General features: G+C 51.6%; 1 protein-coding gene across 3 annotated transcripts in view; it reads right to left on the minus strand.

The window, feature by feature from the left end:
• Nucleotides 1-795: 795 nt before the first annotated feature.
• The window catches only part of MAPRE2 (microtubule associated protein RP/EB family member 2), a 180,815-nt gene continuing 164,913 nt past the window's right edge, over nucleotides 796-16,697 (minus strand). For all 3 annotated transcript variants that reach the window (XM_075532555.1, XM_075532554.1, XM_075532553.1), the window contains 2 exons: nucleotides 9,932-10,090; nucleotides 796-2,326 (listed from right to left, as the gene is read on the minus strand). In XM_075532555.1, the coding sequence (XP_075388670.1) occupies nucleotides 2,252-2,326; nucleotides 9,932-10,090 (234 nt within the window). In that variant the 3' untranslated portion in view covers nucleotides 796-2,251. The remainder of the gene's footprint in view (nucleotides 2,327-9,931; nucleotides 10,091-16,697) is intronic.

Raw genomic sequence — 16,697 nt, forward strand, 5'->3', positions numbered from 1 at the left:
TCTCAACCCAGGATGACGAGTGCCTGGGGGTGGCCATAGGGACAGCATGCCCAGAATGCCCCGTGGAGAAGTGGGCACAAGAGAAAAGAGGGCCGGAGCCGTGACTCTGAAGTTTAACTGAGACAGAGTCCCCAGAGCCCTGGTGACTTCATCCGGGGACCTGTTCAGAATGGAGACAGAAAGAGTAGTTCCAGCTCTCCTTTAAAGAAATGGACAGTCGATCCCCAAACGCCTCGAGAGGATGAACTTTGCTTGGGGACAGTTCTCTGGCTGCCTCTCTGGCCAGAATGTCCTGGGGAGCTGGGAGGAATGATGTGGCTCAGTGAACTCATCTGAGCGGCTTTCTGCAAACGACACAGTACGTCACGTGGTTCCTGCAGAAGACAGGAGCCTGACTCCCTGTGATGTCACCGAGGTACCCACCTGTAGTGGGGTTCTGCTCAGGGCCGGTGCTAACTTCCTAGCAAGCGTGGACTGCGCCTCTTTGCAAGAGTGAGGAATGGAGGGCAACAGCGCAGGAGCACAACACACGGGGAAGCGTGGGGCGGCCGCACTGTAGCCAGGTGGGGAGGACGTCACTGCCGAGAGCCTGGTTTCCAGCCGCAGAGAAAAGAGGGAAGCAAACACCACACGACATTGGTCCGAGTCACAAAAACATAAGCGACCGTTTCCACGTGTAGCTCAATGGATACCACTGTGCAGCAGCTGATTGATTTTGAAAAGATTTCTTTTGGTGGAAAGCTTGGCCAGAGTGTAGAATTGGACTTCAGTCCATGAATAAAGAGATCTCGAAGCTTTGTGAGACTTAATTCAGACATTTATTTCAGCTTTTCAGGTACGTGGGGTGGACACATTTGTATCTTTCTTTTGTGTTGTTGTTGCAACTGCTAAGCCAAATAATAAGTGAAAGTCAGTCTAAGGTTAGAGACCAGGTGAAATGAAGGGTCCAGGAAGGGATACCATGAGGGTGGGGGTGGGGGGATGGCAAAGATTTTGGAAAGAGATGAAGAAAATGTGCAAACATTAGTTTAAAAAATAAGGAATGCTTTTTAATTCATGAATGTTTCTCCTATTTATGAGTCGCCACTGTGTGGCGAAGGGTGACGGCGAGAAGGGCCCTGATGGTCAAGTGGGGAACTTCCTTGCTCCGGAAAGGACCGGGAGTCACGGGTCTTCCTGTGCTGTCACTCTGGTGTCAGAACCAGAAGCAGGACCATGTCTCCCCTTGGGAGTTGGCTTCTGCTCACAAGGTCTTCCCGGCCAGCCTTCCAGAAAGCGTGCTGCGCACCACTGAGGCCTGGAAGCTGGGGCTACACTTGCCCCGTGTTGTTCTTGGGAGGAATGGCCTGGTGGGAATGCCAGGCTTTGGGCCGACACCCTCTGGAGGAGGGGTGGGAGTGAGGGCGACACGGAAGCAGAAGGTCCTGTGTCTCCCGACCCCTTTGGGCTGTAGGCCCTGATGAGCGCATCTCGGGGAGAAGGGGTGCCCACCAGAGAGGACCCTGAGAAAGAAGGGAGCAGGGGACCTGGGTGGGGGAGGGCAAAGCCGAGATGGTGTTCTCCTTGAGTGAATGTCTTTCAAAACAAACAACGTACTGTGTGGGGTGGGCGAGAAACACTGCTGGGCCAAGCGGACTGTGTTCTGAATCCATTGTTCTGTTCAGCTTTACCCTCTTCCGTGTTGTGAGGAGCGGGAGAAGCTGGCCCTGGGCCCCCGCCCCCAAACCAATCACTGTCATTATGGCTTTCATGGGAGCATGTTTCCCTTTGTTCCAATGTCTTATTTGACCCAATTGACGCTCAGAAGTTAGACTTGCAAACACCAAAGCACCACGAATGCATGTGACATCTAGTGACACTGGGCTGAGAAATGCCAATATAAATACCATATATCAAATTACCATTGTTTCACACCAGGATACAAAGGGGGTGAGGGTGGGGTAGAGGGCAGGGAGAGTTGCTTGGGAGAGAAATGAAGGAGAGAGCAGAACCAATCTGAAGCAGCCGCGTGAAGTTGAAGGTATGTGACCCTACGCTCTCTCCGGTAGACGGCCAGAGTGGCCACCTGCTAGCGCATCTTGGCAAGGTGAATGAGAACCGAGAGCATGGCTGGCCGATGCGACAGTGTGTGGGTGTTAACGGCAGATCAGAAACAACTGGTTTCTGTTGAGCTTGAGGCCACACATGTTCCAAATCTCCAGAAAAAAAGTTTCCACACAACATGGAAGTGTCAAGAGCTGCCGAGGCCGGTTCAGTACTCATCCTGCTGCGGGGGCTGCTGTTCGTGGACTTGCTCTTCTGCTTCTGCCTCCTCTGTGTGCCCCTCCTGTGGGCGGGGCAGGGGCAAAGTTAGAGCTCAGGTCACTGATGGGATTATAAGGCCACACAGGGTCTGCCACCCCACTGCCAAGGCCCAGTGTGGAGAGCAGCAGGCCTACTGCTCCTAGCTACACACACACACATGCACGCACGCACGCACGCACGCACGCACGCCTGATGATCCTGTGCCCTTGAAGAATGAATCATTCCTGAGAACACAGTCACTGGCTTGCAGAGAGAGCACCATCCAATCCAGCCACCCCAGCCCACCTGGAACTTACTAAGAATTTCCTTCCCCTCTTAAACAGCAGAAACCAAACCAAACTCATGGCCATCGAGTTGATTCCAAGTCAGAGGGGCTCTCTAGGCAGGGCAGAACTGCCCTTGTGGGTTTCCACGGCTTCAACCTTTACGGGTGTAGAAAGCCTTTCTCCTGAAGACCAGCTGGTGGTTTCGACACAAAGCAACCTGCTGTGACATACACCAGTAAAGCCTCAGGCCTCTTGGCGTGTCCAGTGGGCTCCACCAGTCCCAAGGGCTGTGGCTGGGCTGGGTTTTGCTGCCTGCAGCGTGCGAGTGCCTGTGTGTGTCTGACTCATCCAAACCCATTGCTGTCAAGTCGATTCTGACTCACAGGGACCCTGTAGGACAAGGGAGGAGACGCTCGTGGGTTTCCAAGGCTACTAATGTTTACAGAAGCTGGCTGGTGGATTCAAACCCCTGACCTTCTGGTTAGCAGCCTCCCACTGTGCCTTGTGGGCTCTCTTCCGGGAGGAGCCACAGAGACCCCTGTGTAGCAGAGTGGAGCTGCCCTATAGGGTTTCCTAGGCTGCCATCCTGGTGGTAGCGGGCTGCCAGGTGGTTTCTTCCATGGAGCTGCTGGTGGGATTGAACTGCTGACCCTCTGACTGGCAGCCAAGTATTAACCATCACCCCAGGAGGGCTCTCTATGCCTTTACGAACCCCACCTCATAACTAGTTACTCATCTGACATGAGTAAACTTGCTAGGTGGGCAAGAAAGGTTCATCCTCAAGTGTTGACGCCCTTCCTGGGCAAGGCGCCCTCCACCAGAGCTTTCAGCTTCCGAACAGTGGCCCCACAAGGAGCCTTAAAGAAGTAGGTATTAAACGCTAAAGGAATTTCTCACCAACTTTTTGAAGCCCTTGCATTCGGGGCACTCGAGGCAGTTTCTGCTTTTATCCTGGCTACTAACTGTGACCCAATGGGCCAGACATTCCTTTCCTTGGCACCAAAGGTCAGACGTATCCATCTCCTTCGCCAAGTGAAACATCTCACACGCCGGGGTCAACCTCCCTCTCCTGCTGCCTCTGCAAAGTCTTTTAATTTGCTGACCTCACAAGGAATAATGAATGTGTTATTACCCAAGCAGTAGGAGCAAGGCGTATCAATAGAGGCGGACTGCTCTACCACCCCTCAAGCCCAGTCATGGTAAATGCTTTTGAGGTGTGACCAGGCGTGTCCCCCTCGACAGTGGACAGATAAGACATATTCAGGTTTCACACTCTGCACCTGGACTCCGCTCCCTGCGCCTCCCCTTTCTCCTTCCTAGTCTCACACCCTGTACCCTCATCTCCTCAGCCCCCTGAGCACAATGAGCTGTCCCTCTGCTCCCATCTCACAGACTGCCAGCGAGTCTTACTTGGTTGGAACCTCTGGTCACAGCAGTCAGGTGCAGCACCCAGTGCCACAAGGGATGACCCTGACTGTCGCTGTGAGGACGGGCCCTGCTGGCACAATGGAAACCTAAAGGTCCGTGGTCAAACCCACCAAGGCTGCGAGGGAGGAGAGACCTAGTGACACGCTCCTGGGGAACAGATTCCCACTGCCACCCAGGCCCTTCTGACTCGCAGACACCCTAGGGACACCCTGAGGCTGTAGAGCTTTCCAGGAGCAGGCCGGCCTCATCCTTCGTTCTTCCATGGAGTGGATGGTGGGTTTGAACTGCCAACCTTGGGCTAGCAGTCCAACATTTACCCGACGGTGCCATTGGAGCACCAGCCTGGGAATTCTTGTGGGCAGGGTCACGGTGAGTGAGGAGCGACTTGGTGGCCCAGCAGCACGTGTGGCCAGTGGTCACTGAGTCCATTCCAAGTCATGGCCGATGCCTGCTGAGCACCTCTGTCCTCCGTGAGGTTTCCAGGGACTGACTTCCTTGGGAAGGGGATCGACAGGATCCTCTTCTGAGGCACCTCTGGGTGGGTGGAGCTTTCAAACTGGTTGGTCAGCAGCTGAAGGTGTTAACTGTCCCACCTATGTACCCCAGGTCCTGCGCCCCACACACTGCTTTATCGCCGGAGACGATGACAAATGGAGACTGGTGTTCCGTCAGCTCTGCATTTACTACTGGGTGGCTCTGGGTGCACAGCTCTGTGACCTCTGGCCTGACTTTCCTCATATGTAACATGTGGATGAGTATCCCTGAACAGGGCAGCGGCGAGGATTTAATGGGGTAACATGCATCATGTGCCCTGAACAGTGCCTGGCACCTACACATTGCAGATTTAAACTCTGATCTGTGTATCTGTGTGGGACAACTTAGACTGTATTTTAGAAGCTTGTACTGTGGGCTAAGCAGTGGGCTGCTAACTGCAAAGTCGAGAGTTCAAACCCACCCTGGTGCCCTAAAGGAGAAAGATGAGGCTTCCTGTTCCAGAAATATGTAGTCTCGGGGCACGTGAGTCAGAATAGTCTCGTGGTTGATTGGCAGTTAATTAAAAAGCGCACCCTTGCTGTCACAGCTCAGAGTGAAAATTGGACATTGTACCACAGACTTGGGTTCAGATCCAGTGCAGGCCCTTACTAGTCCTCTGCCAACACGCAGACCATCCAATAAACCACTTCTTCCATCCATGACCTCAATCTTTAGCTGGGCTGCGCATCCCAGGCTGCTGACGGAAAGGTGGCAAATGAAGATCTATTCTACATGTTACAGGAAGCCATCTGTGCTCTGGGGTACAGTCCAGAGGGAACAATGGGAAAAAGGAATTAGCCCAGGATTGCAAGTCAGAATTAACTGCGGGGCCTCCAGCCAGCGTGAGACCCGGCACACACCACACTTGAGGGCAGCACCCCATGCACACTGGGCCCAAGTTCCCGTCACAGGACACCCCCTGTGATGTGACACACAGCAGGAGCCGTGGCCCTCAGGTCCCTCTGCTGGGGCACTGCTCCAATTATGAGCCAACTCCCCAAGTTACTAATGGCTTACTAAGTGGGGGGCGGAAGAGAAGGCCGCCTGAAAAGTTGGCAGCATACACCTATTATTTGGAGGAGGGCAAGCTACATTTAAGAGCCCTGGTGGTGTAGTGGTTACGTGGTGGGCTGCAATCCGCATGGTTGGCAGCTTGGCGGGAGAAAGACTGGCCTCTCTACTCCCATAAATGGTTACTCTCAGAAACTCACAGGGCTTGGGGTCGCTATGAGTCAGCATTGAATTGACCGCAGAGAGAGAAGTTATATATCATAACAGAGAACAATCAGCCCATGCAATGCTAGTACAGGCTGCTAGACAAGAAAAGTCTTTTTACATGCCCCGTCCGAGCATAAAGAACGTAGTAAATGCACGTGCAGGTAGGCGGTCAGACACACCTGTGCCGGATACGGTGCTCTCGAGAGCCACCCACCTGATTCCTTCACGCACTGCATATGAGGCTGCCAGAGCTCATGCTGTCAATCGGGAATGTACTGTAGTATAAGAACTATAATAAAGAACACTCAGTAGAACGACACAGTAGAAAAGACAAGAGAGATGGTGGCTCTCAATGCTGTGCAGGAAACAGGAGAGAAAGGAGAAACTCAGGCCCGTCAAGAAGCTGTGAAGGGCCCCTACTCTGGAGACTGGTGAGTGGGCACTCCCCAGCCACCACTTAGCCACCATCCTCTTGCCTCTGCACCTCCCTGTTGGCTTCACTCTGCCTGGCCGGTGTCCTCCCAGGAAAAGGAGTGCCGACTCACTGCAACCCCACAGGAGAGCAGCACTGTCCCTGGGGTGGGGGCAGAAGCAGGCTGCCACCTCCTCCTGCAGAGTGGCTGGTGGGTTTGCCCTGCCAACTCTGGTTAGCAGCTGAGAGCTCTAAGCACTGTGCCACCAGTGTTCTGGAATTCCGAGTCATCCTTCAACACCCTCCATCAATGCCATCTTCTGAGAGGCTTGGTCCGTCCTTCCAGGCTGTCTCTTTAAGTGCTCCCTACACTAGTTTATTTATGTCTCCATGATCACATTTGTCATAATGTGGCACATACTAGTTATTGGACCTCTGTCTGTTTCCCTCCCTAAGACTGTAGACACTTCTTCAGACAGGGACAGTCTCCCCTTTCTACATTCCCAACGACAAGCACACAGGCTGATCCATGAGACCGGTGTGAGGCAGATGAAGGCCATCGTGGCTTCCCTGATTGGTCTTTCAAGTCGCAAACCATCGTCTGCCGTCAGCTGCACTTTAGCGGACAGAATCAATGATGGAACAACAGCTGGCTAATCATTTGGTCCAGACACCTGTGGGTCCAGGTACCACACTCATAACAAAGGAGGCACTAGGGGGAGTCTGGTGGCACCGTAGATTAGGTATTGGTTAGGTAATTTCAAGGGTAGCAGTTCAAACCCACCAGTCACTCCTCAAGAGAAAGATGAGGTTGGCCGCTCCTGTAAAGATCTACAGCCTTGGAAACCCGTCTCTCGGGTCACTGTGAGTGGCAACCAACTGTATGGCAGTGGCCCTGGTTGGTATGAGATAGCTGGTTGGTGATTTGCTCTGGATACTGCCGTTATGTTTCTACAATTGGGGATGGAGCAACTTGTTTAATTCTACTCCTAAAACTCCCCTTCTGATTTCTACATCTTCCAAACACACACTATTCTAGGAGCATTTGACTACAGAAGCCAGAGATCAGCCATCACCCAAATAAAGGCTTAAGGAGACACCCCGCTCCCGAGCAAACACTTCCAGCTTAAATGTACATGCAGCGTTGACTCCGTCATCTGTCCTCAGTGACGCACAGGCACAGTGATCCAGCCTGTAGTCCCTCAGCAACGTACCTGCGTCACACCAACACCTCCTTCACCTGGGGTGGACTCTTGGTCAAGCGGACAGCCAGGAATCTCTGCTCTCTCAGACTTGTGTACACAGTCACGCCAACAGCCTCAGACACTACCCACATCACACACTCCCCTACTGCCAAAGTGTGGAGGTGACCTGAAATCTATCCTGGAGGAACCGTGGTAAGAGCAGATGCTCGGGGGGTGCGGGGGCCAGGGGAGGTGCCACGGCAGAGCAGCCACTGTGCATTTTTCTCCACAAAGTTATGACATTTCAGACCATGAGCCATCAAGGAAGATGGGCAAGGGCAGGGACTCTTTAAGGTTCCCTTTCCAATGGTGGTGCAGATGGCTAAGTGTTGTCCACTAATTGAAATGGAGGTTCGAACTCACCCAGAGATACCTGGACCTGGCAATCTACTTTGGAAAGGTCCCAGGGAGCCAGGAAGACCCTGTGGGGTGCAGTCCTATTCTGACATGCACGATCGCACTCCCCCTCCTGGGGTAGAACCTGGCTATATTGTTGGGACGTGGCCAATGGTAACAAGATTCATTGACCTCAGGGACTTAGGCAAATGCAGGAAGCCTTTCTATCTACGGTGATATCCAGGTGAGGAAGCAGGAAGGAGCTGAGACTAGCTGCTTCTGAGCCACTCTTGCCCACGTCCGAAGAAGCTCTTTGTGTGTGTATGTGTGTGTGTGTGTATGTGTGTGTGAGTGTACATGCAGGCGGCATAGTGCATGAAAAACACCTTCCAGTGTCTGGGCACATGCCACATACTCTGCCTCTCTTTTCTTTTTAGAAACTAAGGTCCAGTCACAGTCTAAACAGGGACACCCGGCACATTCCGGATCGAAAGACTTACTCTCCACAGAAAGCTCCACAGACCTGGGTGCTTTAAGGGCGGCCCAGAGCGGTAGTAAAATATATCCTGAAACTAGAAAACCATTCGGCCTGCACCTGTGTTTGAAACTGCTCAGATAACCCACACAGAGTGTGTGTCAAGTCTGCGCTCCCTTCTATGAACACGCTGGCCTGCACCCTCCTCCCCCTCCCAGCCCATCGCTCAGCCCTAATGACTGGTAAACTTTAAGGCAGGGGTTCCCAACCTTCCTAGTGCTGTGAGCCTTTCATACAGTTCCTCGTGTGGTGGTTGACCCCCCCAACCATAACATTATTTTGGTTGCTCCTTCATAACTGTGATTTTGCTGCTGTTATGAATCGGGCGAGCTCTGTGAAAGGGTCATTCGACCCCCAAGGGGGTTGCACCCCACAGGCTGAGAACTGCTGCTTTAAGGTACTCCTCCCCCGGGGGCTGCGTTTTTAGGGACTAAGACCGTAAGACTGGCTCTCTATTCCAGACTGCAGCAGGCAGGATTTGAAAAAGCGCATCTGGGGAACTTTATAAAGAAGTGGCAGTAGCCAAATCCCAGCATGTAGGGTCATTGCAGCACGATGAGTTATGAATGGGTACACATTTGCTTGGTATTTAGCTGGAGCGAAACATCAAGTCAGCAGGCTGGCGGCTGGCTATGTGCTGTGGAAAATACTAAGCACACGTGCAATGCGACCGCAGAGCCTCAGAGTGCAGCATGGTCACGCTGCCCAGGCAAGTGCAGCCGACTCCTCTGCCGTCTTCACCTCAGAACCTCAACCCTCTGCCCGCTCCCTTCCACAGGGGCTCCATGAAGGAGCTGCCCCACCGGGTGTCACTCCTCTGTCCTCTGGGGTGACTAGCCGTGGTCTCTGGCCTTTATCTCACCCATTCCTCTCTTCATGAGTCCTTGGGTGGTGTGATTTGTTAACTTACCCAGGTGCTAACTGAAAGGTTGTTGGTTCAAGTCTGCCCACAGGCAGGGGAGAAAAGCCTGGGACTCAGATCACGGGGACACTCAGTTCTACTCTGACACACACGCGGCCACTATGAGTTGGCTTCGACTTGACAGCAAGTGGTAGACTGGCTCCCCTCATCGCTTCATGCTCTTCTACTTGCGATCTGTTCCTGTTCTTACATTTGCCTTCTAAGCCATGCTCTGGGTCACCCTGTGGCCCAGCTACTTGTGAGCATCAGCCCCAGTGATCGCTCCCTAAAAGGAAGCTCTCTAGGAGCATTTCTGACAAAGGGCGATCCTGCTGTTCACTGCTAGATTGGCAATGGGTAACCAGGACAGCCAGGTATGAAGTGAAACAGACAGCTGTGGGAGCAGTGCGGCTGGGGAAACATCTAGATTACTTTCTTCATTAACCCCAATCTAAGCATCCTTACACACAATCTTATTGCTCATTTGTTCCGAAAGCGGGACCCTCTGGGACTTGACCGCACGCCAGGCCTCCCCATCAAGCTCCCTTGCTCACCACCCACTACTCTCTTCCCAGGTGCATGTATGGACGCATGCCAGGCAGGCCTGGGCCGATTCCATCATCGGGGGACGGATTTTCATTCTTTTGGGAATATGGGCCCTGGGGAGGTGTTCTCAGGGGCACTGGTCCACTGCACCATGGCTTTGAGGGCGTCCTCTGAGAGCGTGGGAGCCGGGCCCTAACAAACACTCACCTGCTCATCTGAAGCGTAGAGAACGTCCATTAGTCGCTGCACGAGGTCACTGTTTTCCTGGCCCTGCTCTTGGCAGAGCAGCTCAATCTCTCTCAACTTCCCAAAGTAGAAATCCCTTTCCTTCTCCACTCCTTCCAGGGCCAGTTTTAATGAATGTACCTGCAAGGGAATGGGGTGGGGAAGAAACCCCCACACCCCCAGACGTATTATTAAAAATAAGCAACAGGCCAACACAAATCATGACAAGACAGTTGCAAAACAAAGAGGGGGGGGGGGTTTCAAGTCCAAGGGAGAAACAGCAAGGCCGTTTTTGGAAGCTTGAGCCTGGGCCCCAAAGTCTAATCTCCCAACATCCGACTCATTCCCTTTTGCTGATGGTGTGTTTATTAGCCAGCACCAGAGTGGTCACTGTGCTGGACACAGTTCACCCTGGCTGAGTAGGCTTCCTCGCCTGCTAACACAGACCAGAATACACGTGTGACCTAACAGACCCACAATCTGCAGGGAGGGGCAGGGGAGTGGAAGGCGGAGAGTGGAGAGAGGGTATGACTGTGCTTACCATACGTTTATCTTTTTAAAAAAGCTAACAGTTTTATTGGCATATACTTCACAAGTCCTACAATTTACTAGTTCAGTTATCTTTGGAAGAATTGGATAATTATCACATCTGTTTTAGACTATTTTCTTTCTTCCTTCGTGCACTCCTTGTTATTAGCTCCCCAGTTCTCCTAAACTCCCTGCCATACTTCCAAGGAACCACGTATTCCAGTTACTGTCTCTATAGATTTACCGAGCCTGTATTTAATTTACAGAGGAAAAAAGCCACCCCAAACAAAAACCAACCACAACACTGAAGTACAACAGAGAAAAGAAGCAGACATATTAAATACTAGCACAAATATAAAATGAGTCAAATGGAACTCAGATAAGGTGCCAAACTTTACCTTAGCTGCATCTGCAGTCATCCACTTCCCAATGCATTCTGTAGAATAGCAAGGCTACTCATGTCCCTAGACCATGGTCAGAGGGCATTCGCCAGAGGTTAGTGCACGTGCATGCCCCAGTCACTATTTTTTGGGGGGGAACTGAAACTATTTTAGAATAGGCTAAAAGGGAGATTAAATGATATTACATTGTGACCTACCTGCATCTGCCGGAATTGACTTTGCAATGCTCTCTGTCTGATAACAAGGTCATTCACATCCCTCAACCATGGTCAGAGGGCATTCACCAGAGGCTTAGTCCCTGTGTGGACCCTGCAAATGGATTCTGGGTCTTCCACTGTCATCGCTTGCCTTCTGCCAACCAGATGTTCACCCTGTAAGCTCTCATATCACTCCCTCCCCGGATTTGGATTTTATTATTTACAATCCTTGGAGACACTCTTTCTTCAGATCACTTGCATTATGAGCCATTAAGAGTTCTGTACCTTTTCACAAAATGATCCTGAGCCAAGTGAGACAAATGCTCTCTGCTGAGAAACAGGCTCTTGGCAGTGCGAGGACGTGGCTGAGAATGGAGGCCTGACTGAGCAGATCTCGCCTCATTTTTCCTCTCCTGACTTTGGGCATACCACTGGAAGGGCAGGAATATACGGACGCTCCACTTACTCGCCAAGAAAGGTATCACCCCCTGCCTCCTCCAGCTGCATACTTTCATTCCCCTTGCTGTGATTTCAAGGAATTTCTGGGGATGTGCACCTGCTCACATGCTTACAAATGGGGAGGAGACAACAGATGAGGCAGACCCCCAACACACTGTCACAGCGAGTGGGGTGGGCTGTGCTGAAGAAACTCCAGAGGGATACACATGGACCCCGTTTCAAGTCGCAGGCTGATGTGCTCCTCCAGGTGAAGCAGTCACATGTCGGCCTGGCTCTTACAATATCCCCAGTGCTTGACACTATGTGCACTCATCTTCAAGCAGAGGATAGTCTATAGGAGTAAAGAAGCCTTTACAAAATGGGTGCATAAGCAGCTGTGCTGAAGCAAGCTGGTGCCCGGCTATTAAAAGATAGAGCATCTGGAGTCCTACAGGCTTGAAGTTAAACAGCAGCCGACTAGCAGGGGTGCAACAAAGCCCGCACCAGCCTGTGCCATCACGAGCTGTCGAAGGGAACAGGCATCAGAAGCTCAAAAACAAGCAACCAAATTGACGCCAAGGAGTGTGGGGAAAGTGGAGACCCCAAACCCACCTGTAAGGTAATTAGACAGTCCCTCACGCTTGTGTGTGGACAGGCCACACACAAGGAGTGACACATCCAGGGTGCAGTACAGCACTGTAAACACCTAACTATCCTCTAGTTCTTTCGTATTTCCTCCCCTTACTATTATGGCCTTCGTTTTACCTCATTCATCTTGTTAGATCTGTGTATGTTCACTTGTATAATTAAGGTTGTTCGATGCCTGAAATCCAGGGTAGACGAACTCTTCAGAAACAGTAAGGGGATTGACGGCTCCCTGAGGGCACTGGAAGGGGTGGGGAGAGGAAGGAGGAACCAACAGCAAGGATGACTGCACAGCCCCACTTGAGGGGAACGAGTAACAGAATTGTAGGTGAACACACACACTGGATGGTATAAGATATGGCAAAAATAATATACATATGATGTATAAAGGTAAGGGTGGCTGGGGAGGAGGGAGGGAAGAGAGGGGATAAAGGGGAGCTGATATCAAAGAGTTCAAGAAGAAAGAAAATGTTTTGAAACTGATGGTGGTAGCAATTGTACAATTATGTTTGAGCTAATTGAAGCATGGATTGTTATAATATCTGTAAGAGCTCCCAATAAAATCATTTAGAAAATAAAGTCTGTATAGAAAATCTCATACTACATGGAAAACCATCCTTAAGAGAATTTCCAGAACTTGTTCATGGACTGCAACATTTTCTTCCAGCTCATCATTCTGGGCCATCACCTGTCTGGAATGAGATTCACACATCCAGACACCGGGCAGGTCCGTGTCTTTCTTGCTCTCCTGGGAAATGCTCACTCAACCTGTCGGGCTCAATGAGACCATCACCGACACCTTCACATAGCAGCTCCCTCCTGTGTGCCTGCTGGCCTCTCTCCCCCTCCCCGAGAGCCCCATGCGCCTCTCCTGGCAGGGAAGGGACAGCTTGGAGCAGCGGTCTGGGTAGTGGGGTGAGGCACTGCCTACGAAGCCCTGTGACAGGGCGGAGCGGCCCCACAGGTTCACTTGCTGGAATCGGTTCAGAGCAGCTCCCTAGAGCTGCAGAGGGGGTTCCAGGTCCCGACTGTGGAACCGCTGTGCCACCTGGCTTGGGAGCAGCAAACATGAGTGTCAGGCTCAACAAGTGAATCTTCTGAGACCGAACCCTCTCACCTCCGGCTTACCCCCCCCCCCCACTTGTACCCTCTGTCTTCTTGGCTCATTGTGAGGGGTGGACGGAGCATAACCCCCTGCTGTGAAGAACATGTACTCGGGAGATTTCCCCCACAGGCAAAGGCCAAATCTCAGCTGAAAATCAGCAGACAGTGCTGGCAGGGACTCCTTTAGGCAGAGCAACAGCTGGCCTCTTGTAGTCACACATTTTCCAAGGCTCGGGTCCACAACTTACGCCGTCAACTTATCTCCAGAGAGAAGCAGGCTGATTCTGACAGCGACTGCTGCTTAGGAACCTGCAGCCTGTGCGCCTGGGTGTGCACGTATGTACACTGACAACCGACGAACACTGAAGAGCACTCATGCATGGCTTTCCCTTTTCTTTATAGCACGCACCACCAGCTGGTATATGCGGGCGCTTCAAAAAGTTTGTGTCAAAATGGAGTTAACAGACAACGGGGTTCCTGAGGCCCCCTTTGCATTTTTATTCGCTTACTGTATCCCCTCCACAAAATGCTAAGTAAGGGCCTTCACGAGGACAGACATTGTGTCTGTTGTGTCCACCAGTGTCCCTAGTACTTGCCAGCGAGCAGGTGGTCAACGAGTCTCGGAGGGATGAGTTGGCCGTTTTGGATGCACCGTCATCACGTTGAACTCAGTGAAAAGAACACTGGGGCTGCAGTCTGAGGCTGTTCCAGGCTCAGTGTCGGTGTCTGTCTGTGATGCTGGACAGCCAACAGATACTAGAATCTACAGTCATGAGTGGAGGGAACAGCAATCCCTGTTAGAAATGGCCACCATCTAATAGTATGGATCCCACTATGTTTGCAAGAGACCCGGAACGTAAACTCTCAGAGCGTGCACTGCGTCTGTGAGAAGAGTTTCTAACAATGTGTTCGTACGTGTTAGCCCACGTGTGGCCATTGCTGCCAGAGCCAGTGCCTTCTTCTCTTTGAGCCCAGGGCCCTCTGGTGGAAAATGCAACCTCCTGGCCGCCTCTCCGCCCCTTCCATCTGTAGACACCCTGCACTTCTCTCGCAGGTCTGTCGACTCTCCATCTCGCCTCCTGTATGTCTGTAGAGATGCCCACCTTTTCCTCTCAGTCCTGAATTTCCTTAAAAGTCCAGATCCACAGGTTTTCCACTATCTCTTAATTACATTGTTACCCACGGACTTTCTAAAGTCTCCCTTTACTGTAAAACTGAAGGGAGTCTTCCTGAATTGTAGGAGACAGAAAACTGTCTTTATTCTAGAAATCCTTTCCTGCTTTCAAGTCAACCAGTGGCCCCACTGGCCTTCCTTTCAGAATCCTGCTCAAGCCTCGTGCTGGGGACAGCAGATGGATTTGTGGTAGTCTGCAATACGTGGCCACAGCTCAGTGCTCCTTGTGCTACCTGACAAGGAGGGTCTCTTGGACACCCGGAACCCAGGAGAACGAGGAGAGCATTGGTCTGCATGAACTAATAGCTGAGGATTTTGTAGAAACACATAACCCGATTGGTGGTATTCCACATGCCACAGCCACTCAGCTATAAACCTGCCCTAGTAAAAGCCAAAAGTAGCTAAATTATATGATAAAAAATCAACTTACAAACAATATTCCATTTTGATAGTTCCTCTCACAAGGACTAATGCCACCCTATTGCGTGCTGCTGGGTCGATCCCAAATCATCATGAGCCTGTAGGGCAGAACAGAACTTGCCCATGGGGTTTCCTGGGTTGTGGAGTTTGGGTAGAATGGGGAGTCGGCTGCCAACTGTGGAGGCAGCAGTTTGTGCCCATCAGCCATTCTTGGGAGAAAGATGAGCTGACTGCTTCCAGAACGATTTACAGACTTGGAAACCCTAGGAAGCAGTTCCACCTGATCTTACAGGGTCCTAATGGTTTGGAATCAACTCCATGGCAGTAGATTAATTGATGAGGCCAGATGATCAGGTCTTCTCCAGTGGCGGGGCTGGTAGATTTGATCTGGTAATCTTCTGGTTAATAGTGGAGTGTTTAACCATTATGCCACTCTAGTCCCTTATACATCACGGCAGGAGCCTAACTGACGAGAGGTGCTGGAGACAGACCCTGCACGATTCTCCCCTCTTCACAGCATGTCCACACACCTTGGGTCTTCCTGGGCTTTGGCATCTGGGTCATAAGCCACAGTCTCTGCTTGGCTTACCAAGGGGGCTACCCTTTACCCCCACGGGTGGTCCTCCACACCACATCCAGAGCTCCGAATGATTTTATTGACGGCTCCCTCCACTAGGTCCTTTTGGTTCATTCGGATCACTGGGATTGTCTAGCGTATGATGGAGGCTGCTTGAGTAAAGGTATGGGGTCAAGCCAATGAAAATTCCCAAGGTCTATGGCACTTGTCACAGCTTCTATTACCACTGTAATTCGCTCTGCAGACCAACCACGGGCCCTGAATTTCCCTTGGCCATAGCAGTCTCGAGGCAACCTAGGGCTACCCACGTGTCTCCCAGCCAGCCAGCAGTGTCAGGGAGTCATTCTCGTTGGCTTCTAGGGCAGACAATTCAGGAGCAAAACCAAATCACCAAGGAGATGGACATGGAGTAAGCACTCAGTAAACATCTGCTGAATGAACAATGCACAGCGTAGGCTGTTACAAGACCCTTCCTCAGTGGGAGAGAATGGGGCAGGTACACCCGACTCCATAGGGATGTCTCGGGGGCATGTGGGAAGTGAGGCCTTTGGGGAGTAAAAAGGGGATTATCACAAGAATAGGGGGGCCCACTGGGCTCGCTCTTTCCTCAGTCTTCTTTGGATGGAAGGATAGCTTAGCTGATCTCTGAGGACCTTTGGGTGATTTGGGAAGCTAACTGGGGTCCAGAAATGGTCTCTAGAAGAGTCCCCAAGGCTAGAGAGAAGTGTGGAAGGGACCTAGTGATGTCCATGTCATTATGATTTGGGTTGGAGTGTTGGGGGCTGGGGTGTGGTGGGCAAGTAAGAGAACAGAGGAAGAGCGGAGTCATGAAGAAATATGAGGGAATACAGTTATCAAAAGGTCTTGCGTTGCCAAAGAGAGAAGAGCTATAAATCCAAAGCATTACAAACTCACTGGCTGGTTCTCTGGGACGGCTCGGGTTTCCTTGGAGCCTCTGGCACGTAGCCCCAGGTGCACCCGGCTGCCTTCCTTGCCCTTCTGTGAGATGAACTTCTCACTGGACACTGGATACGGGCTCAGGCTGAGAATCAGGCGGCAATGAGGACAGCCAGCCCTCTCAGAGTCCTGTCCACCAGATGACTGACTGCAGGCTTTCTCTCTCCACAAAGTCATCCAAATGGCAAAGAAACACCCTCGTTAGCAAATGACTGCTTTCAAAGCAGTTTCTCGATTGCAAATATGCAATTATTAAAGAGAAAAAAAAGGTTTCCAGACTCTTGCTGGCTCATCAAGGAGATGAATC

Source organism: Tenrec ecaudatus, chromosome 15 (assembly GCF_050624435.1).
Source record: "Tenrec ecaudatus isolate mTenEca1 chromosome 15, mTenEca1.hap1, whole genome shotgun sequence".
Classification (NCBI taxonomy): domain Eukaryota; kingdom Metazoa; phylum Chordata; class Mammalia; order Afrosoricida; family Tenrecidae; genus Tenrec; species Tenrec ecaudatus.